The sequence below is a fragment of the Ictidomys tridecemlineatus genome, chromosome 6, assembly GCF_052094955.1.
Source record: "Ictidomys tridecemlineatus isolate mIctTri1 chromosome 6, mIctTri1.hap1, whole genome shotgun sequence".
NCBI lineage: Eukaryota > Metazoa > Chordata > Mammalia > Rodentia > Sciuridae > Ictidomys > Ictidomys tridecemlineatus.
Genome location: NC_135482.1, coordinates 109,788,687 through 109,812,612, shown reverse-complemented (window position 1 = coordinate 109,812,612; position 23,926 = coordinate 109,788,687). Strand labels below are relative to the sequence as shown.

Genomic DNA, 23,926 nt, shown 5'->3' with positions numbered 1-23,926 from the left:
ATTTATTACAAAATCAAACAAAGTAAGTGAATTTTAAGTACCATTATTATTTTACTGTGATTATTCTATTTTAAATAATTAAAGGTATAAAGGTTTCAATTCTGAGATAGGTACTACATGATGGGTAGGTTAATACAAAAGTCTGCTTACCTGAATAGCTTCTACTTTAGCTGTCCATTCTCGAGCCTTTTGTAAGGCTTCTTTCAGGGACAACACATTGGGTAGAAAGGCTGGAATGTTCTTAGCTTCATTCACAATGCTTTCTAAACTTGCCACACTGTGCCTAGGTCTAAAAGAACAATAAAAATAGGGTGAGATGCATGAGGAAAAGTTCAAATAATACCAACATTTGAACAGTTCTTTATAATGTATAGACAATGTTGATATACATGATTTCATTTAATCCCTACCACAATTCTATAAAGGAGGCAAATCAGTTATCATCTTTATTTTCACTTTATACATAAGAAAACTTTAACTCAAAGAAGATAAATTGTTTTCTCCAAAGTCATTTAATGTAATAAATGACACACCTGAAGTACTGATTCAGAATGAGTTTCAGCACCAAGCTCCTTTTACTACCCAGCACTGGACTGCCTCTACTCTAGCTCTCTATAATACCTGAAATGGTCAAAGATGCATATTTATTAGCAGTGCAGAAGGCAATAGACTAGAAATCTATTAATGTTAACCATGTACATTTAATTTACTACATTCATTAATAACTAGTTAAACAAGATGAATAAAACATACACCTTATTCTCAATTAATCAGAATACAAGATAAGAATTATACTAAGAATAAAATTACTATGGACTCACAACTGTAGGAAGTAGTAATTACTTCTGCCCAGAAGAATTCAGAGCTTTGACCAGGCCTTAAAGAAGTATGATTTTATCAAATGAAAGGTTAAAGAAATAAAACCAGGAGACAACCATTTAAAAAGAGGTTGAGGTAGTGGCTATGAAGCTGGCCTCATGAAGACAGAACTGTTCACAGATGTGCCTAAGATGGCTGAGAGCTACAGGCAGTTCTGCAGTGGAGAATTCAAAAGAGTCCTTTTGGCTCTAGTGTGTCCTAAACTAAAAAGGCCTGTGATTACCTGTCATCATTCCACATCTATTTCTTTTTGAAAATATGGGGTGTCAGTAAGATACAAAGGGATTACATTCCACAGGAAAAATCACTCATGTGATGAGAAAGACCGAGAATGTACCCACAGACCCCAACAATAAGCAATTTGCCTGTGGTAATATCACAGTGTGGGGAAATGTAGTTCAGAACAAAACTGAATCAGATTATCCCTTGCTCTGAGTGATTCTTTTTGAGTCAAATAAACTGACCTAGCCTCTGTGTTTGCTCTCCTGCCAGCTATGACCCCATTTGATCAAGAGAGACCCTGAAAGTATCACAGATTCAGAACCATGATTATCTGTTTACATTTTCAACTGTAAATAAAGTTTTTTTGTGTGTGGAAAACAAAGAAGCTGGTAGTTCAGTTTCAGATGGGGGCAATGTGGTGGATGCAAGGAGGCAGGTGGAGTGAGGGGATTTGGCAAGAAAAAAAGATGCAAGCAGATTAGAAATTTTGAGAGCCATGAATTTCACTATGTAAAGCAACAGACAGCTTCAAAGTCAGAGTGGTTTCATCATTCATGAAACTTTTTAATCTTGTGGTGAGGATTATTCATAAGGAGTTATGATGCACTGTGATACCTGCAATGATAAAGAAAAGTGAAGGTGCTACCAAAATACATAGTAGAAGGATCTAATTGACTTAACAAGTGAAAGAAGCCTTGCTGACATTTAAGCTTTCTCATCCTTTCTGAATAGAAGCAAATCAGAAAAGGTGGGGAAAGGACAGGGCAGGAGTGGTAAGAAGCACACCACAGAGAATGAGCAGAAGTAACAGTGCTCCACAGAAGAAAAAAATAAACACACACAAAGATCTTGAGAAAGAAATAACATGATATGTTTGAGGAACTGGGGTGGGAAGGTACTATATTTGGAACATAGAATATGAGGAAGAATGACAAAAGATGAGGCAACATGTAATTAAGCAAGGAGTTAGATAACAAATGGCCTTATAAACTAGGTGGAGGAATCTGGACTGCATCCTGAGGGCATTGGGAAAATAGGGAAAGGCTCTAAAAAAGGAAATGAAAAAGGGACACCATTAGCACAACACTAGTGACAGTGTAGAGAACAGATCAGAGAGGGTTAGACCACTGGCAGAACCTGATGCTAATGACCTAAACTACTATGACAGCAGTCCAAGGGAAAGGAAAGGTAAAAAAAAAAAAAAAAAAAAAAAAAATCCTACAAGCAGCCCAAGCAAAATGATTCTCTTCAAAACAGCAGACAAGATATATTTAAAGGGACTGGAGTTGTGGTCCAGCGGTAGAACTCTCGCCTCGCACATGTGAGACCCTGAGTTCAATCCCTCAGCACCACATAAAAATAAATAAACAAAATAAGATATAAAAAAAAAATTTAAAAAAGAGATATATTCAAAGTACTGAGACAAAATAATTATCAAGCCGGGCTCAGTGGCATACGCCTGTAGTCCCAACAGCCCCGGAGGCTGAGGCAGGAAGATCTTGAGTTCAAAGCCTGTCTCAGAGGAGGGGAGGAATAGGGGGGGATAGGAAGGGCAGCAGAATAGACATTATGATTGATGTATGTGCATTCCATGTATGTATTACATGTCAAAATACATTCTGTCATGTATGACAAAAAATAAATAAAACATGAAGGAAAAAAAAAAAGCCAGTCTCAGCAACTTAGACCCTGTCTCTAAATCAAATATTTAAAAAAGCTGGGGATGTGGCTCAGTTGTTTAGCATCCCTGAGTGCAATCCCTGTACCAAAAAAAAAAAAAAAAAGTTATCAACCTAGAATAATTCTACACCTAATGAAGAAAAATATATTTCATATGATTGACTCTAAGGGTAAGGAATAAAAAAGGTAGCTACTAAAGTACTTGCTTGTTCAAATTTGTGCAAGATGTTATAATTCACAGAATAAAGAAACAAAAAAGAGGGCTGGTATGAGGATTTAATCCAATTTGGATACAGGGAATTTGAGGTACCTGCCAGGGACATCTACTGGAATTATCTAAAAAGCAGAGGTTATCTATGAAAGACATTTATATTACTGATGAGAATTTAAGAGTTATTCACTATAAAGATGGTAAATAGAGCCAATGAAATTTCCAAGGAGATTACAGAGAGTGAAAAAAGAAAAAGATCTAGTTTAGAATCTTGAGGAAAGCCATTATTTGAAAGGCAGAGAGAAGGTCAAAGGCAAAGAATACAAATACCAAGAATGATAAGGACTTAATAACCAATGCTGTGAGATCAAGAATATTAAGGATGTGTTTCAGAAAGATAATTCTAACAGAAGATGGAAAAGATTGTATCTCCAACTATCTCCACTAACCTGTTTCTTCATTAATTTTATTTTATTCATGACACTTATTATCTGAAATTAACCTATTTATCCATCCCTCCCTCCCTCCCTCCCTCCCTCCCTCCCTCCCTCCTCTCTCTCTCCTCCCTCCCTCCTCTCTCTCTCTCTCTCTCTCTCTCTCTCTCTCTCTCTCTCTCTCTCCACTAGAACGTTAATTCTATGACAGAAGAGAGACCTTATGTGTCTTATTTACTACTGTCTCCACAGAACTTAGAAATAGTGCAGATACTACTATTCCTACAAAGTAGTTATGTGCATAGATTGCAAGGGAGGATTGCAAGAGGCTTTAAATTTTAGCTATGTCACTTAATAACCATGTAACTAAGAGGTACTGGTAGGTACTCTATAATATTTACTGAACAGAAAAGATAAAGGGAAAATATAAAAGGACTACAATTAGGTCTGTGACATTGGAGTTAAAAAAGAGAGATGAGATATTTTGTTTGCAAAAACATCAGAACTTGGTAACTAATTAAATACAGGAGATTGGGAAAAGAAAATTTTCAAATATTACTCCCAATAAAACTTTATTTTAGTAGACTACTATCAGTTGCATCAAGTATACCAAAACATAGTTTTATATTCCAAAATCATTTAGATTTACCCAATTAATATGCTTCCATCTAGTTCAGAATAAAGCTATGAATAAACTTTAACACATTCTGCATGGCACCTGAAGAGCAAAGAATCCAGCAACCATGGAGACTCCTCTTAAGAAAGTAGAGCTGTGTTAATTAAGTCACCTAAAGAGTTTCCTACAAAGTAGTTATGTGCATAGATTGCAAGGGAGGATTGCAAGAGGCTTTAAATTTTAGCTATGTCACTTAATAACCATGTAACTACTCTGAGCACCCATTGTCTTATCCTCATAATAGAAAATTATGGAGCTATTAATCAGCTGCTGGAGAAATGCTTTCACCAAAAAATTCCATGATTAATTACTAGCCAAATTAACTGAAATATAGTCAAATATTATGACCCCTTTACTTAAATCTCATAAAGTCCAATGGGGTACCAATGCTAATGCAACTCTAACCTGATTCCTATTTCTTATTATTTTCCTGCAAAAGTCTTCCACTCTGGTATCATTTATTTTCTGTCATCTGAACATAGTCCTTAAACTTTGCTTACATCATTTCTCATATTTCCCCCTACCTTACTTCAATCCTACTCATTCTTCAAGATTCTCCTCAAATTCTTACTTTTCTCATAAGCTTTTTAACTCACCATCCAAGCTCAGATCTCTCCTTGTTCCTATAAGATTTTTCCAAACCTCTCGATTAATAAAAAGATATTTCAATGAGCTTTATAACTATTATTTCCTAATTATATCATTAATTGTGGCTCTTAACAAAACACTACTTTGTATCATTTAAAGATACCATACAAAGTACTCAACACAATAGTTTGCACATATGTGAAACAGTCTACCTACTTACAGCACCATTTGATAACTCAGTGACTGGTAAAGGAGACACAAAACATTTAAATAAACATGTAATGAAACAGGCCCTTATGTTTCTCCTTCCCATTCTTCCTTCTATCTTGGTTATTAAAGAGGCAGCAGTCACCAAAATATGTGTTCACCTTGCCTGTAGGCAGACCTTAGCCTTTTCTTCCCATCGTTCAGAGACAGTGAGAAGCTCCTGTAGTTCAGCCATGGCTTTCTCCACAGCATGGTGGGGTGCTAACCCTACTCCAGAGTCAATCAGTTTCTTCATGACATCCAAAGTGACTTGTTGTGGATCTGACAGGGTCAGTCTTACTTCATCCAGCCACCGAGCCTGCTGTAGCTCTTGCTTAAGTTGAGGCAATTCAGGTAGCTCCACATAGAGACTAGAACCCATGTCTATCAACATCTGAAGTTTGGAAGAGTCTGGCGTTTCATCCATCATGGCCTCCTGAGCACGTTCGTGAAATTCTTCTACATCATCCAGCAAATTCTGAATAGGTGAAAAAAATAAAAATGAAAAGAAAATTTTGATTGCGGCTATAGCTCAGTTGGAGAACACTTCCCTAGAATGTACAAGGCCCTGAGTTCCATCCTCACAATGTGCAAAAAAAAAAAAGCAAATTAAAGATACCAAATAAGCATGAAATAGAATAGAGTTCAGATAAGCTATCAATTCTAGACTCTCTTATAAATCTCACCATCATAGCATCAAATATTCAGATATAATAGTTAAAAGCATTATGCTTCTCAGTAATTCTATCCATAATCTTATTTTTAAAATACAATTGATTCGTTTAATAAATACTTAATGACTACTAACTTAGATGTAGCCACTGCTCTAGGCACACAATACTAAAGACATAAAAAAGTCCTTGTCTTCAGGAAACCATATACTCTAATATATGTGGACAGACAATAAACATGAAAAAAAAAAAAGTTTGTTAATATTAGGTATTCTGAAAATAAAATAAGGCAACACAAAACACAGAATGACCAGAGGAGCAGGAGGCACATTTATTAGCAATGGTAGTCACAGAAGACAGTGAACCAAATCTAAAACAAGGGAGTGGGAGTGGGAACTATATGCAGATTCTAGTAGAAAAATAGTTCAGGCAGGACAAATATTATTACAAAAGCTTTTAAAAAGGAATAAGCTTGATGTCCTGTTACAAGTGGATAAGAGAGATGTAAAGAATAAGCAGAGCTCAGATTACACAATGTTTTATGGATTATGGGTTTGGATTTCATTCTAATGGCTTTGGGAAACCACTGGATGATTTTAACCACAAGTGAGTTCTATGATTTGAGTTATATTTTAGATAAACACTCCGGCTACCAAACAAATAACAAACTGCCAAGAACAAAAGCAGAAGAGAAAGCAGCTAGGAGGCTATTGAGGTAATACAAGACACAGATGCAACTGCCACAGAGCAATTTCAAGCAATGATGATACTAGAGCAATTTTTTTAAAAAAGTATTTTTTTAAGAGAGGGAGAGAGAATTTTGATATTTATTTGTTTGTTTGTTTGTTCTTAGCAGACACAATGTCTTCGTTTGTATGTGGTGCTGAGGATCGAACCCGGGCTGCACGCATGCCAGGCGAACGAGCTACCGCTTGAGCCATATCCCCAGCCCGATACTAGAGCAATTTTAATCAGAGATCATGATAAAAACATGGTTCACTGTGGGATATATTTTGGAGGTAATTGCAGCACTTATTTAGAGATTGGACATGGAGTATAGGAATATAAAGGAATCAAGGATTTTGATTCATTTGACTAATTAAAATGTTTTTCAGATATCTATTAGTTTGCCAAGAAATGCAGAGTATGCATCTGAATATACAAAATCTGTAGAAAAGAAATACAGTGAAAGCTGGAGATCTGGGAACCAACCAGTTGCAGATAACATTTAATGACACTCGACAAAACAAGAAGATATCAGGAGAGGTTACACCTAGAGTAAAGAAATGGCTGATGAGGCCCTAAGCAACTCAGTGATATCCTGTCTCTAAATAAAATACCAAATGCACTGGGGATGTAGCTTAGTGGTTAAGCACCCCGGGGTTCAATCCCTGGTACCAAAAAGAAAAAAATGACTGAGACTCCTAATACACTCCAACACTTACTAGTGAAAAAAAACAACAAAGAGAAGTAAAAGAAGGAATGTGTGGTATCACAATTGATTACAGAAAAAAGCCATTGAAAAAGAAAGTAGCTAACTACCAAAATGAAAATGTTCTTATGAAATGAAGTAAGATCATAAATTATACTACATTTTACAAGTTGATGGCCTTCTTAAGAGCTATTTTAAACATCCTAGCCACTTCCCAAACACAAAAACTATCAAAATATTACAAAACATACAAACTAACATACTTTTGAGATTTTACATATTCATTAAATCATTGGAACCTGAATAATTTCAGAGCTCTGTATTTTTAAAAGCTCATGTGTATTAGAAACTTCCTGCTATACTCAAATTTTAAAACCAATTTACTGTGTTTCAGTTACCTTTATTTAAATAAAGTCTCAGCCAGGTGCAATGGTGCATGTTTGTAATACCAGCAACTCGGGAGACTGAGGCAAAAGGACTGCAAGTTCAAAGCAAGCCTCAGCAACTTAGCAAGGCTCTAAGCAACTTAGAAAGACCCTGTCTCAAAATAGAAATAAAAAGGGCCAGGGATGTGGCTCAGTGGTTAAGCACCCAAGGGTTCACTCCTTGATACCAAAAATAAATAAATACATAAATAAATGTATAGAAGCTCTGACCCAAATTTAATATTAAAATTTTTTAGTTTACTTAGTTCCAGAATGTTAAAAGGTATGAAGGCTAAGAATAAAACTAAGAAACTGCCTACTAAATAACCTTAAATAACAGTATATATATAAGAAAAGAAGCCAACAGAACAAAAAAACAGACATACAATTTTGTTAAACCAAAATAGCTATCCATATTACAAAGGATATTACTCAAGAAAAGAATTTTACACTTCACCTTTACTTGTCGAGCTTGGCTGATGACACATGGAAGACTAAATAGTTGTTGGACAAAGGCTTTCAATTCTTCTACTGTCAGTTTGGTCCTAGTCCTCCCACCATCTGAGCTTTGCCTGTTGTGAAATAATATTGAGCCATAAGTAAGAATAACTCAGTCATTCTGATATAAAATAGGGCTCTTACTCTATTCAGAACTCAAACCTAAGCAATCTTAGAATCCTGGTATTAGAATCCATTATAAAGGTAATCACTTCAAAATAAAATTTTAAGCTCTTCAGTTAATGATTCTAAGATTCAACACTCCAAGTCACATTTCTTCCAATCTGTAAGTGCTAAATATCTCCAACATTAAATAAATTCACCCATGTTAAGTTTATTAATAAAACTAAATCCTGTATGTTAAAATGTTTACAATCTGAAACAAGGGCCTTTAACCTGCCTTAGAATAACAAATCACCTGAAATTGTTTCAAAATCTTGTGTGTACATGCACTTTTCTAAAAGGTTCCCTAAGCTTTTATTAGATTCCCCAAGGGATTCAATGATCATTTAGTGACAAGGTAAGATCTACTGGGCAATATCTCTTAAGAGATAGGCACAGTAGTACATTCCTGTATTCCCAGCAACTTGGAAGGCCAAGGAAGGAGGATCACAAGTTTGAGGTCAGCCTTAACAACTGAGGCCCTAAGCAATGTAGCAAAACCCTATCTCAAAATCAAAATTAAAAAAAAAGTCTGGGGATGTAGTTCAGTGCGGTAAACACTCTTGGGTTCAATTCCCAGTACCAAAAAAAAAAAAAAGTCTCAAAGATTCTCTGATAAATTGGTAGGTTTAAAAAAACAAAACAAAACTTCACAAAGTAATTTAGAATTCAATGTTAAGTATTATAGACAAAAGCTATTCAGATATAAGGAATATGTTGGAATGACTATGAAATAATACTACAGAAAAGTTAATGCATATGAATTGCATTAAATCAGGCATAACCCTTCTATGCTCCTTAACCAACCACAGCCTCTTCCACATCCATCAAGGTTACTCTTTGCTGCCACCTGCCTTTAGCCTGTAGTATCATTTATTTATTTACAAATATTTACTGTGCACCTGCTATATGCTGTATTTGTAAGCACAAGAAATATAGCAATGAAAATCAAAATCTTTGACATTCTGGTGGAGAGAGGGAAGAATGGAGGAGATAGACATGTGTGGTGGCATAGTCTATAATCCCAGCAATTCAGAAGGCTGAGGCAGGAAAATGACAAGTTCAAAGCCAGACCAATAACTTAGCAAGGCTCAAAACAACTTAACAAAACCCTGTCTCAAAAAATAAAAAAGAGCTGGGGGTGCTGAGGTTGTGGCTCAGTGGTAGAGTGCTTTGTAGCATGTGTGAGGCACTGGGTTCAATTCTTAGCACCACTTATAAATAAGTAAATAAAATAAAGGTCCATGAACAAATGGGGATGTGCCTCTGGGTTCAATTCCCAGTGCTTACCACCACCACCCCCCACCCACCTAGAGAGAGAGAGAGAATGGAAGAAATGACATTAAATAAATAAATTGGTGTATCAAAAGATGACAGAGTTAGAATAAAAACAAAGTAGGAAAGGATAGGGTTGCAATTTCATAAAGGACTATGAGAAAAGGCCTGTCCAAGAAAGTGATTCTTCTTTTTTGGAGTACTGGGGATTGAACCCAGGGACACTTAACCACTGAGCCACATCCCTAGCTATTTTTTGTGTTGTATTTAGAACAGGGTCTCACTGAGTTGCTTAGGGCCCTGCCAACTTGCTGAGGCTGGCTTTGAACTCACAATCCTTTTGCTTCAGTCTCCCAAGCCACTGGGATTACAGGTGTATGCCACCATACCTGGCCTAAAAGTGATAGTTTTAAAAGACCTAAAAGAAGTACAAGAACAAGCACCTGGATATGGTGGAAAGAGAACTCTGAGTGAAGAGAAGTGAGAATGCAAGAGCATGCCTGGTATGTATGAAGAACACCAAGAATGCTCTAGAGTGGAACAAAAAAGGAGACTTTTTGAGGGAAAAAATGTGAAATAATATATATCACCCCCTTTAGTAAAGCGAACAGTTCTAATAAAAAGTATATTATGAAGTTACCCAAACTCAAAATACTTTATTCAGATCCTGTGTTATTAAATATTCCTGATTTATGTTGTTAAGAAATTTGAATTTTGGACCTGAATGAATGAATCAATTAGCTACTATCAATTTAGGGTGGATGGTCTTGAACTAAGTATGTTCTTTTCTTCTTCGATAAGTGATATATTTTTTTTCTGGGTTTTCCCTCCACATAAGAAAACAATACTACTGCTTTCCAATTATCCACAGGCATCTGCTTCATCTACCTTTTTTTTTAATATTTATTTTTTAGTTTTAGGTGGACACAATATCTTTATTTTTGTTTTTATGTGATGCTGAGAATTGAACCCAGTGCCTCACACATGCTAGGCAAGCACGCTACCACTTGAGTCACATCCCCAGCCCCTCATCTACCTTTTTGAAAAAGTAAACTTTCATATTTTCATAAGCTTGTGGACTTGTGGACCATGTTTCACAAATCTCATCTGAAAAGTCATTAAACATGTCTAAGAAGGAAGAGAACACTAGGTCATAAACTGCACATGCTGTTAATTCCTTCAGATACAAATGAATATAAAATAAACTTAGTGGGTCTTCAAAAATTATTTTCCTGGCTACAGGTAGGTCTTTGTCCCATAGATACTATATAACTTCAGTGCTGATTTCCAGCATTGAACCCAGCAGGTCTGTCTGCTGTCTTCCTGATACAGCTATTTACAACTAACTTATACTATTACAGTTTTAAAAGTTTCTGACAATTTGAGGGAGGGACAGAAGGAACAGCAGAAGACCCAGGCACTACTGGGTAAGACGTGGCCATAAGAGGTCAGTGATAACATAGGATTTCATAGGCCAGTTAAAACTCTGGCTTTTAATCTGAGAGAAACAGGAAACCACTGGAAAATCAAACTCTTTTTAGGTTTACCTATGTTTTTGTTTTTTGCTCAGAAGCAGCTGAGCCACAGAAGCGCAAGTCTCAGCTTCTTTTACAGCATCCCTGAGTTTTCGAAAGAGATCATTCTCTGGGTATTTTCTATCCTCAGCATCCTCCAGCATTACTCGCAATTCAATCAAATCTGTAAAAATAAATAAAAAGCCATATGCTATGATCACAGACAAAACCATTCTAAAATCCTCACTAATCTCACTCAAGTGAGTCATCAACTTACTAGTAGAAATGTAACTGCAGCTATGAAAATCTCTCCAATGCAATAAAAACTTCTGATCAGGTGCGCATTCCAAATGCCTATAGATGACTTCTCTCAGATAAGGTTACTTCATTTTCAAAAAAGCCTTCGGTGTTGATCCACTGGTTAGCAAAGGCTCCACCAAATATATATCTACTCCAAGTTATCTGTTCCATTTTGTCAGTTTTTTCATTTAAATGAAGATTCTCAAGTACAAAATTAAGCCTATATTCAACTAACCCATTAGTCTCAAAACAAAAACATCCTTAAAACTTTTGCCTCTTTAAAAGTGACAGTGATTTCAGTATATTATACAAAAGAAAGAAACTTAACCTTTTTTGTGGCTGAAGTTAGCAGATAATGCTTCTGTAACTCGACTGACCCAAGTGTCATAGGACTGTGCCCTGACTTTTACACCATAAAGAAGAGAAGGGAGGTCTTCTAGTGGGTAGCGATATCTACAAAAAAATCAAGAAACAGACATACACAAACACACACAAATAAAAACTTCAAAATCCAACAACTTGAAAACAAATTAAATTTTAAGTACAATCAGCTTAAGAAAAGTACAATGGCCAAGGGAATGGAATCTTGGTTCACATTAAGCGAAAACTGAACCAGGTGTGGAGATGCAGGCCTATAATCCCAGTTATTAGGAGACTGAGACAAGAGTATCGAAAGTTCAAGGCCAGCCTGGACAATAAAGGGAGACCTGGGTTTCAAAGAAGAGAGAGGGAAACAATCAAAAAAAAGCCCACAGCTTTAATGCAGAGAAAAACAAGGAACATATGGAATTAACTAGTAAAAAACCACTAATTTTAGCTGCCACTTTTAGGGCCAACTTTAAAAGAATGAACCTCAAGTAGGAAAGTGAATACAGAAGTTGTTAACAGCTGGACACTGTGGCACACACCTTTAATTCCAGCAGCTTGTGAAGCTGAGGCAGAGGGTCATGAATTTAAGGCCAGCCTCAGCAACCTAGCAGCCCTAAGTAACTTAGTGAAACTGTCTCTAAATAAAATACAAAAAGGGTGGTGTAAGGTTGTCAGGTCAGTGGTAAAGTGCCCCTGAGTTCAATCCCTGGTACCAAAAATAAATAAATAAATAAATAAATATGAGCAGTTTAGGGTCAGGGAAGGGAATAATTAAGTAAGAACAACATTAAGATTTGTTGTTGTTGTTTAAAAGGTAATATAAGTTTTACAAATTCCTTTTGGATACCTAAGACATTTCTTCTGCATGGGGCAGGGACACAAATCAGTTGGATGGTAGAGACATACAAGCCGCTCAGGATTACAGGAGCACGTGAGAGCAGAAAGAAAACATGTAGTTCTGCATGCTGAACACTGTCGCTCATCATCAGGAACAAGTTCAAACACTTCTTCTTCTGACATCAAAACACCCTGAAATATAATTTATGTCACCAGATCAAGTCTTTCTAGTCTTTAAAGCAAAGAACTTAAATTGTGTTTTTCTACAGATAAATCTCCAATTTAAGGCATAAATATGGAAGGTACAATGGTATGACATCAAAATGCTCCCTAAAACATGGCTACTTTTTTTAATGGTACTGGAGATGACTAGATCTTTACAACTGTGCAAAACTTAAACTTTGCGTGTTGAATAATATATGTTTGAGTGATAAAACTATACAAACATGCAAGGAAATAATTACTACAAAAGTCAAGATAGTTTTTTGAGGGAAGGGAAATTTTAATTGGGAGGTTAAGAAATGTAAGGTTGTCAGGTCAAGAAATATAAGTTTGTCAGTTTTGGGGGTAGCTGACTTTTCTTTCTTGACCTGAGTGATGATGAAAAGAAGTTTTACCACATAATTCATGAAGATACACACAAAACACAGGTTTTATGTGGTTTTGTCTTCTCTTTAAAATAATAAAAAGATTAACCTTTTTTTTAAATTACTGCTCCAGTAACTTGAACCAAATAAATTAGTAATCTGAAAATAACACTGATGTGTACAAACATATGCAAGGACAAGGAAATATAAAATTACTGAATTATAAAAATCAAAATACTTCAACAAGATGTCAACAGAAGAAAGTTAAATCAAATAGAAAGTAACAGCATATGAAGTGTATTATATAAACACTTGCATTTATTACACAAGAGTTCCCTTTATGGTTTCTGCTTATTTGAGAAAAGCACTTATAAACCCAATTTTGCTATAAGAGCAATTTTTATTTTCATTTAAACAAGACTGAAACCTGAAAATTTAGCAACTAATAAGATTTCTGGCTGCTTCAAAAAATTCTATGCCATTTGGCAAAGTATATACACAAAGTGTATACTCCAAGGACTACTAATCCTAAAAGACACCCTAAATGCCAAATTCTTTTTTGGATAATGCCATAGATTATGTCCTTAACACTTTAGAGATAAACTGTTAGCACAAGGATATTAAGGGACCGGATAAGTTATGTAGTAAAGAACCCAATGTATCTTCCTAACCCCATTTTTTCTCCAAATTTTCTAACAAACAATTTTTTTCTTGAAATATATTCTAACATACTCCAAAACTTATACATTCCTGAGAATGTTTTGAAAAATCATAAATTATCAGAAACAAAAAGAGAGAAGAAGTAAGACAGAGATACTAATTAAAAAGCTACTTTGAATAATCCAGATGAGAAACTTATGGAATTGAACCAGGATGACATAGCAATAAGAAAAAAGAGGGGTGAGGAGAGTGATAAGAGACACTGTCAAAGCAACACCAACAAAAAAACCTTAAATAAGATAAGAGAGGGCTGGGGTCATGGCTCAGTGGTAGAGTGCTTGCCTAGCATGTGTGAGGCACTGGGTTCGATTCTTAGCACCATAAATAAATAAATAAAATAAAGGTCCATCAACAACTAAAAAAGTATTTTTTTTTTTAAGAGAGAGTGAGGAGAGGAGAGAGGAGAGAGAGAGAGAATTTTTAATATTTATTTTTCAGTTCTCGGCGGACACAACATCTTTGTCGGTATGTGGTGCTTAGGATCAAACCCGGGCCGCACGCATGCCAGGCGAGCGCGCTACTGCTTGAGCCACATCCCTAGCCCCTAAAAAAGTATGTAAAAAAACAAAAAGTTATCTCTTAAATAGGAACGAAATGGACGAGTCAAATCTATACCAACTTTTTTATTATATTGATCCTGGCACTTGGTACACAATTAAGAAAGGAAAATAGTTTGTAAAAGGGTGCAAGCAGTGGAGATACAGTATTTTCAGGTGAGAAAAGTGAGATGACAACTATATGCAACAATAAGTATATGGGCCAAGCATGGCAGAGCACATCCATAAACCCAGCAACTCAGGAAGCTGAGGAAGAAGGATTGCAAGTCTGAAGCAAGCCTGGGCAACTTAAACTTAGCCAGAAAAAAATAAAGTAAAATAAAAAGGGCTGGGGATGTAAACCAGTGATAAAGCACCCTTGGGTCCAATCCCCAGTAATTATCATGTAGGAAGAGACTACAAATGATGGGCACATGGCCTATTTTTTTTTTCTGGTGTGGTACTAGGGACTGAATCCAAGAGTGCTCTACCACTGAGCTACAATCCTAGCCCTTTTTATTTTTTATTTTGAGACAGGGTCTTCCGAGACTCTAGTCCCAAAGCCTGCAGTTTGAGCACACCCACGACTCCATCTTGGAAAACCTTTCTCGCCATCTTTTGGTGAGCATGGCTACCAGAGCAGATCTGTGACTGAACAGGTGATGTATTGTTGATATTGGGAACTGTCAACATTGTCCTTCCCCACAAAGGAGGGATCTTGGAACTATACAAGAGCACTACAAATCTATAGGGTAATAACAATAACACACCAGTCCCGCAGAGCAGGAAAGAAACTTGAGCAATATGAAAAGACAAGGGAAGAAAGTACCACAAACAATTCAAGACAACACATCATTAGAAGAACTAACAGAAACAGCAGAAAAAATGACAGAGAAAGACTTCAGGATTTACATGATTCAGATGTTTTGGAATCTCAAAGAAAACATTAGACAACAAATACAGACAGTGAAAGATCACTTTGACAATGAGCTACATAAACAAATCCAAGAAGGAAGCAAAAAGATCACCTCTATAGGAAGATAGAGGTTATAAAAAAATCCTTGAAATGAAAGAAATAAAAAAACAAATTAAAAACACAAATGAGAGCATCACCAGCAGACTAGACAACTTAGAAGATAGGACATCATACATCGAAGACAAAGAATATCATCTTGAAAAGAACGTAGACAGCAGAGCAAAAATGATAAGAAGCCATGAGCAGAACATCCAAGAAATATGGGACAGCATAAAAAGACCAAATTTAAGAGTTTTTGGGATAATGGAGGGCACAGAGATCCAAACCAAAGGAATGAGCAATCTGTTCAATGATATAATATCAGAAAACTTTTCAGACATAAAGAATAAAACAGAAACCCAAATCCAAGAAGCCTACAGGACACCGAATGTGCAAAATCACAACAGATCCATACCAAGACACATTATAATGAAAATGCCCAACACACAGAATAAGGAGAGAATTTTAAAAGCCACAAGAGAAAGGAATCAGATTATATATAGGGGTAAACGAATTAGGATAACGGCAGATTTTTCAACATAGACCCTGAAAGCTAGAAGATCCTGGAACAACATATTTCAAACTCTGAAAGATAATGGGTTCCAACTAGGAATCTTGTATCCAGCAAAACTAAGCTTCAGATTTGAAGATGAAATAAAAACTTTCCACAATAAACAAAAGTTAAAAGAATTTACAGCTAGAAAACCAGCACTACAAAATATCCTTGGCAAAATATTTCATGAAGAGGAAATGAAAAACAACAATGAAAACCAGCAGAGGGAGGTAGTACACTAAAATAAAAACTAATCAAAGAAGAAAACCAACAAAATAAATAGATAACAAAATAAATAACAAAAATAAACAAATATGGCTGGAAATACAAACCATGTCTCAATAGTAACCCCAAATGTTAATGGCTTAAACTCACCAATCAAAAGACATAGGCTAGCAGACTGGATTAAAAAAAGATCCAACAATATGCTGCCTACAGGAGACTTATTTGATAGGAAAAAACATACACAGACTGAAGGTAAAAGGTTGGGAAAAATCATACCACTCACATGGACTGCAGAAGCAAGCAGTGGTCTCCATACTCATCAAATAAAGTAGACTTCAAGTCAAAGTTAATCAAAAGGGATAAAGATGGACATTACATACTGCTCAAGGGAACCACTCACCAATAAGACATAACAATCATAAATATATATGCCCCAAACAATGGTGCAGCTATGTTCACTAAACAAACTCTTCTCAAGTTCAAGAATCAAATTGACCACAACACAATAATCTTGGGTGACTTTAACATACGTATCTCTCTCACTACTGGACAGATCTTCCAAACAAAAGTTGAATAAAGAAACTACAGAGCTCAATAACACAATTAATAACTTAGACTTAAGTGACATATATAGAATATATCAACTAGCATCAAGCAGATGCACTTTCTTCTCAGCAGCACATGGATCCTTCTCAAAAATCGACCATATACTATGCCACAGGGCAACTCTTAGCAAATACAAAGGAGTAGAGATACTACTATGCATTTTATCAGATCAAAATGGAATGAAATTAGAAATCAATGACAAAATAAAGAATAAAAAATTCTGCTTCGCATGGAGACTGAACAATATGCTACTGAATGAACAATGGGTTACAGAAGACATAAAGGAGATTAAAAATTTCTTAGAGGTAAATGAGAACACAGACATAACATATGAAATCTCTGGGACACTATGAAAGCAGTACTAAGGAAAATTCATTGCATGGAGTTCATTCCTAAAAAGACGAAAAAGTCAACAAATAAATGACCTCATACTACATCTCAAAGCCCTAGGAAAAAAAAGAATAAATCAGCAGCAAAAGCAGTAGAAGGCAAGAAATAATTAAAATCAAGAGATGAAATTGAAACGAAAGAAACAATTGGAAAAAAATAGACAAAACATTAATAAAATTGAGATAGGTCTTCCTAAATTGCTAATATTGACTTTGAATCTGTGATTCTTCTGTCTTAGTCTCCCAAGTGGCTGGGATTACAAGCATGCAACACTGCACCTAGCTTATGTTGCCTCTTTCAAAGTAACAATTCCTGTGTTTTCATAAAATAGGAGGAAACATTACAAGTTAAAAACTAAAACCTCAAGTTAATACTTTACAGAGAGTTAAAATCCTAATGGACAAAGGTGGGCAAATGGTTCACACCTATAATTCTGTTGACTCAAGAGGTTGCTGCAGGAGGATCACAAGTTCAAGGCCAACCTCAGCAACTTATCGAGTTCCTGTCTCAAAAAATAAAAAACAGGTTGGGGATGTAGCTCAGTGGTTAAGTGCCTCTGGATTCAATGCTCAGTGCCAAAACAAAAACAAAAACAAATCCTAATGGATGACAATTCCTTGAAAAGTAAGTAGCAAAAAAGGGGAAACAAAAGATCAAAGGTTGAACCCTGCAAACACTGGCAGCTGAGGAGATAAGAAAAAAGATAATTTGAGGAAAATGATAGGCAAGGTAATCAAAGAGTCTGGAGAAAAGAGTAGAGCAAATGTTAGGAAAAACATGTATCTCAAGATAATACATAATGCAATGAAATGGCAGAAGTACCTGGAGCAAAGCTTAAGAGGAAGGTAAATTTAAAGGAAAAGGGTCTATAAAGAAATTTGATGAAAGTGTCACAAATAATATGATAGAGGATCAGGAAATGTGATGTGTATTCAATTTATCATAAAAAATAAAAAATAACGCACCATCAAAACTCAGGTTAGCTGGGCACAGCAGTGCCATGCCTATAATCCCAGAGACTTGGAAGGCTGAAACAGGAGGAACCCAAGTTTGAGGCCATGCTCAGCACCTTAGGCCCTACGTAACTTCGTGAAACCCTGTCCCAAATTAAAAAATAGAAAGAGCTAGGGACATAGCTCAGTGGCAAAGGATCACTGGGTTCAATCCCTAGTACCCAAACAAACACACACAAAAACAAAAAACCTTAGGTTAAATGTGAAATGTGAGAAGATGAGTCTCAACCCAATACCCAATATATTTAAATTTCAAAATTAAGACTCTCAGAAAAGGAATTCATTTTTTTAAAAAAAGTACAATAAAATCAAATTTTAAGAACAAAGGTTTAAAGGGAATATTTTAAAGTAGGAATATTAATTTCCAAGCAAACTGTCATACATCTTCAAAAAAGTAAAGTTTTGTAAAAATCAACTTGTATATTGTGTTTTTCTTATTTCTATCATAGGTAATTCAAACAACTAGAAAAAAGAAATCTAGTCCTTTAGTTCTCTAAGCTAACGTAAATTCTTAAAATAATGAGCTTTGAATATTTTGTGGTAATAATATTTTCACTATGTCGGCTTTATATTTTGATTCATTGATATTTTCCCATATATGCCTATTAAAAAAAGTGAAACTATCAGTTTTATTTTTCAGATCCAAATTACTATATCATTTTCCCTTAGCTTAAACCTATACTCAATCCTCTCAAGATCCTTCAAATCTTACAATATATATTATTCATCATTTGAAATAAATTTGGATATACAAACTTCTTAATTTTTTGATTAAACAAACTTCCCAAATTGAAGTGTTACTTTCAAAAAAACTTGATTTCATTCAAAGGAAAACAAATTTCTATTGTTAAGCATCTCAGGTATGTCAAAAAATAAAATGTCTGCACAACATACCAGTTTTTTTGTTTTTGTTTTCGTTTTAGCTATTAAATATCTATCCTTCTAAAAAAAAAGGAGATCTCAAATTAGTATCCTACACTAAGTGAACTTGAAAGAATAAGTGATGTACACAAGGAAATAAACTTTGATCCATACCTTGGCTCCACATACGAAACTAAACTAAGTCAAATTCCTTAATATGAAAGCTAAAACTATAAAACTTCTAGAAAACATTGGAGAAAATCTTTGTGACTTTGGTTAGGCAAAGATTGGGGTTTTTTGGGTTGGTTTTTTAGATACAACCAAAGGTCCAACCCATAAAAGAAAAACAAAGCTAAACTTCATAAAAAATGAAGAATGTCTATTCTTCAAAAAGATACTATTAAGAAAATAAAAGGTCAAAGTACAGACCAGAGGAAAATGTTTTCAAATCACATATCTGACATAGAATGTGTATCTGGAATATATAAAGAACTCTGAAAAATTCAATAATAAAACACCCTAATTATAAATTCAGCAAAAGACACATACATGGCAAATAAGTATACTTAAAAATGATAAACATCGTTATACATTAGGGAAATTAAAATTAAAATCACAATGAAATACCACTACAAACCTATCAAAATGTCTAAAGTTAAAAAAACTAACCATACCAAGTATCAGTGAGGATGTAAGGCAAGTGGAACTCTCATACACTGCTGGTAGAAATGTAAAATACTACTACCACTTTATGTTTTAGCAGTTGTTTGGAAAAAAGAAATTAAAAACATACACATACTACGTGACTAAACCATTCCACTCTTACTATTTATCTAAGAGAAATGAAAGCATATATCTGTACAAAATCTTGCACCCAAATGTCTAGAGCAGTTTAAAACATTAACAGCCAAAATCTGGAAACAATCCAAATGGATATTCACAAATGAATGAATAACCTTCGTGGTACATCCACTCAGTGAAAAACTACTCAGCTATATACATATATATGCAACAACATGAATGAATTGCAGAGGAATTAAGCAGAGTGACAGAAGCTAGATAAATGGGCACGATGGCATATGCCTATAGTCCCAGTTATTTGGAAGCCTGAGGTTGGAGGATCATTTGCGCCAATGAGTTCTAGACCAGTATAGGAAACATATTGAGACCCTATTTCAAAAAAACAAAAACAAAAAACACAAGACAAAAACACAAATTGTAGGAATTGTATGATTCAATGTAAGTTATACTCTAATAAAAACCTAAAGAAAGATTAGTGGGTTTGGGGTAGGATGGCATGAGGCAAGAGAAAAAGGAACACAAAGGGACATGAGGAAACTTTTAGAGGTGATAGATATATTCACAATCTTTTTTTAAAATATTTTTTTTAGTTGTAGATAGACACAATATCTTTATTTCACTTTTATATTGTGCTGAGGATCAAACCTAGTGTCTTCCACATGCAAGGGGAACACTCTACCCTACCACTAAGCTACAACTCCAGCCCTATATTCATGATATTGACAGTGGCAACAGTTTCTTGGACACAGAATTAAACTTTATCAAATTGTATATATTAAACGTGTAACTTACTGCATATCAATTACACCTCAACAGAACTGTTTTTAAAGTGGGGATAGAATATCAGGCAAAGAGGAAAGAGTGATATTACAAAAGCAGGAGGGAGAGCTGGGATGCAGCTCAGTGAGCATTTCCGTAGCATGTACAAGGCCCTGAATTTGATCCCCAATACTAAAAGGGCAGGGGGAGGAGACAGCATAGTAGACGCTAACTATTTAGGAAAGATTACGGAGAATGGGCCAATATGAGGCTGATGATACAGATTTTTCTCATTTATTTCAATGTTTCAAATGTTTAATTTATTCTAAGCATTCAAAATCTTAATCCTTGCCAAGCATGGTGGCACATGCTTATAATTCTATATACTCAGTAAGCTGAAGCAAGAGGATCCCAACTTTAAGGTCAACCTGCACAATATAGTATAAGATCCTGTCTCAAAATAAAATTTCTAGAAAAGGCTGAATGTAACTCTGTGGTAGAACACTTACCTAGCATGCAAGAGGCCCTCATTTCAATCACCAGTATTAGGGGGTTGGGGGGAGGATAGGCGACAAACTCTTGGTTTTTCAGTCTTCCCTATTCATTAAATTACTAAATTACTTACAAGGAGGAAAGACAGATTAATGTAATCACTAAAAATGTAACTTTTATCAAATGTAAGGCTAGAGGAAAAAGAATTGAATTTTCTTGTCTAAAAAAATAACACTATATGTGGGATTTTGCTGGGGGGTAACTAGACATGAACTCAGGGGTGCTTTATCAATGAACTATACTCCCAATCCTTTTTTAAAAAATTTTGAGACATGGTCTCACTAAGTTGCCCAGGCTGACCTTGAACTGTGATCCTCCTACCTTAGCCTCATGAATAGTTGGGATTACAGGCATGTACCACCACAGTCAGCTTAGAAAATTTAAAAAGATAAATACATACCTAAGGAATTCAACCTGATAGAATTCTAATTTTAAAAAGTTAGAGATGATAAAAATATAAAACTTTCAAAATTAGTGACTTCTGTGTTCAACACCTAAAGGGAACTCTTTTCATAGGTTCAGTTTTTTTCTTATTCCATAAGTAATATCAAATACAAGAAATGTAGAAAAAAAGAAAAACTATATAGGATGTGTTCAGGAAACTCACCATTTGTACAACAGATTCCCTTAAACGTGTTTCTTCTTCAGTCATAAGAGTCAATTCTTTGCAGACCATAGCAGCCAGCCCCACATCTAAACATTCTGGATCTGCTGCCATCTTGAAAATGAGCTCCTCATGTGAAAAGACACAATGACGCCTTAGCCGGCGGTAATGATTTACACACTGACGTCCAATAGGCAACTAAAAACAAGAGATTTCCAAATTAATTACTTACTTATAACATATTCCAGTATGGAACCATTACTTATCCTTCAAATCTTCCTTTTTAACATAAATAAGACAGAATAAAAATTCCATCTAAGAGGAGATTATAAATAAGCATGCTATGAACCAGTTAGAATTTCAAAGGCCCATCCCACAGAAAATTTCCATAATTTGAGATGCTAAACTTTGGATCTAACATGCTAATTTTCTTCTTATTGTGTACATCAAGAAGCAGAGTTCCAAACAACAGTAAGTGTTAGCAAGGATATGAGGATATGAAAAGGCACACTCATACATTGCTTGTGGAAATGTAAATGGGTACATCTAATCTAGAAAGCAGTATAGAGGTTCCTTAGAAAACTTGGAATGGAACCACCATTAGACCCAGCTATCCCATTCTTCTTAAAAACAGCATACTACAATGACGCAGTCACTTCAATGTTTATAGCTATACAATTCACCATAGCTAAACTGAAGAACCAACCTAGATGTTCTTCAATAAATGAATGGATAAAGAAACTGTAGTATATATACACAATATATCACTCAGCATAAAAAGAGAATAAGATTATGGCATTTGCAGGTAAATGGATGAAGTTGGAGAATATCATGCTAAGCGAAGTAAGCCAATCCCAAAAAAACCAAAGGCCAAATGTTTTCTCTGGTAAGTGGATGCTGATCCACAATGGGAGTTGTAGAGGGGTGGGGGGAACTTTGGGCCAAGGGGAGGGAGGGAAATGGAGGGGGTATGCGGGTAAGAAAGATTGTGGAATGAGACAAACATCATTACTCTAGGTACATGTATGACTGCACACGTGGTGTGATTCTACATCATGTTCAACCAGAAAAATAAAAAGTTGTGCTCCATTTGTGTGTAATGAATTGAAAAGCTTTCTGCTGTCATATATAACTGATTAGAACTAATAAAAAATAAAGTTCCTTGGCATATAAATGAAGCAGCAAACTCTATTAGACCAGTGTAACATGGCTACTCTGATAAGAAAATTAAAGTATTGTAAAAATAAGTAAAGAATTGTAAAATTTCAAGCCATAGAGGATTAGATGCCCTAGAACCAAAAGAACAGATGCAGTTAGAAGAAAAAAAGAGAAATGGAAAGAAAAAGGGGGTAAGTACTACTAAAGCATTCCACACTAACTTTTTATATTTTTGTAAGAAAAAAAAAAAAGATAGTTTAAATTTTTGCATTTCTAGAAATTCTTTTAAAAACGACCAGCCTATTCAAGAAAGTGAAATAATGAGATTAAATACTTTGTTTCCATAATAATGAAATAAATGACTAAAAGAACAATTTTCATAAATCAAATACTAAGTTTACAGCTCAGCAGAAAAGCGTGGCCTTAACATGCTGGAGGATCTGGGTTAGAACCCCAGCACCACAAAACAAAGAACCACAACAACAAAAAATACACTCTTTAAGGTAATTTCTGCAAATTTCTACAATGATCAAGGTATAAATCAAATTATGATATGAGCCACACACTGCACCATGCACCTGCACACCCACTCTAACTTCAACCTCTTTCTTATAGCTAAAAATTGTTCTGTTTGTATTTTAAAACTATAATATAAAAGAAAGAAAATAAGAAAAAGAATCTTTAAAAACCTTTTCAAATTCACTTCCTTTTTGAGAAAGGCAGAGAGGAATCAGGGAACTCAAAGAGCATGAAGTTATCTCTGAATCAGGCATGCTTTTCAAAGAAACAATCACTTCCAAAAAAATGTATTTTTAATGTATGATTAGGAGTCATATCGTCTATTAAAAACATACAACTCTTTCATGTCATCATTCTTAAATGTTTACTTTTTAAACATTTCTCACACAGCTAAAATACAAGAGCAAATAGGGAAAAAACAAACTATGAAGACTAGGGATGTAGCTCAGTGGTAGAGTGTTTGCCTACCATGCATAAGGCCCTGGGCTCAATCCTCAGTATAGAAAAAAACAAAAATTAAAAATTTAAAACTGGAGATTTCAGTTCTTAATTATTATAAGGAATTCACATAAAATAGAACTGCAGCTTATAAAAATTAGTCTCACTGC

General features: G+C 35.1%; 1 protein-coding gene across 3 annotated transcripts in view; it reads right to left on the bottom strand.

Moving 5' to 3' along the window:
- The window catches only part of Kdm5a (lysine demethylase 5A), an 85,655-nt gene that overhangs the window by 28,865 nt on the left and 32,864 nt on the right, over window positions 1-23,926 (bottom strand). For all 3 annotated transcript variants that reach the window (XR_013423218.1, XM_078015512.1, XM_005333964.5), the window contains 7 exons: window positions 21,645-21,839; window positions 12,430-12,611; window positions 11,542-11,666; window positions 10,947-11,097; window positions 7,922-8,036; window positions 5,059-5,414; window positions 151-289 (listed from right to left, as the gene is read on the bottom strand). Coding sequence is in view for 2 of the 3 variants with exons in the window: in XM_078015512.1 (XP_077871638.1) it covers window positions 151-289; window positions 5,059-5,414; window positions 7,922-8,036; window positions 10,947-11,097; window positions 11,542-11,666; window positions 12,430-12,611; window positions 21,645-21,839 (1,263 nt within the window). In the remaining variant the exon portion in view is untranslated. The remainder of the gene's footprint in view (window positions 1-150; window positions 290-5,058; window positions 5,415-7,921; window positions 8,037-10,946; window positions 11,098-11,541; window positions 11,667-12,429; window positions 12,612-21,644; window positions 21,840-23,926) is intronic.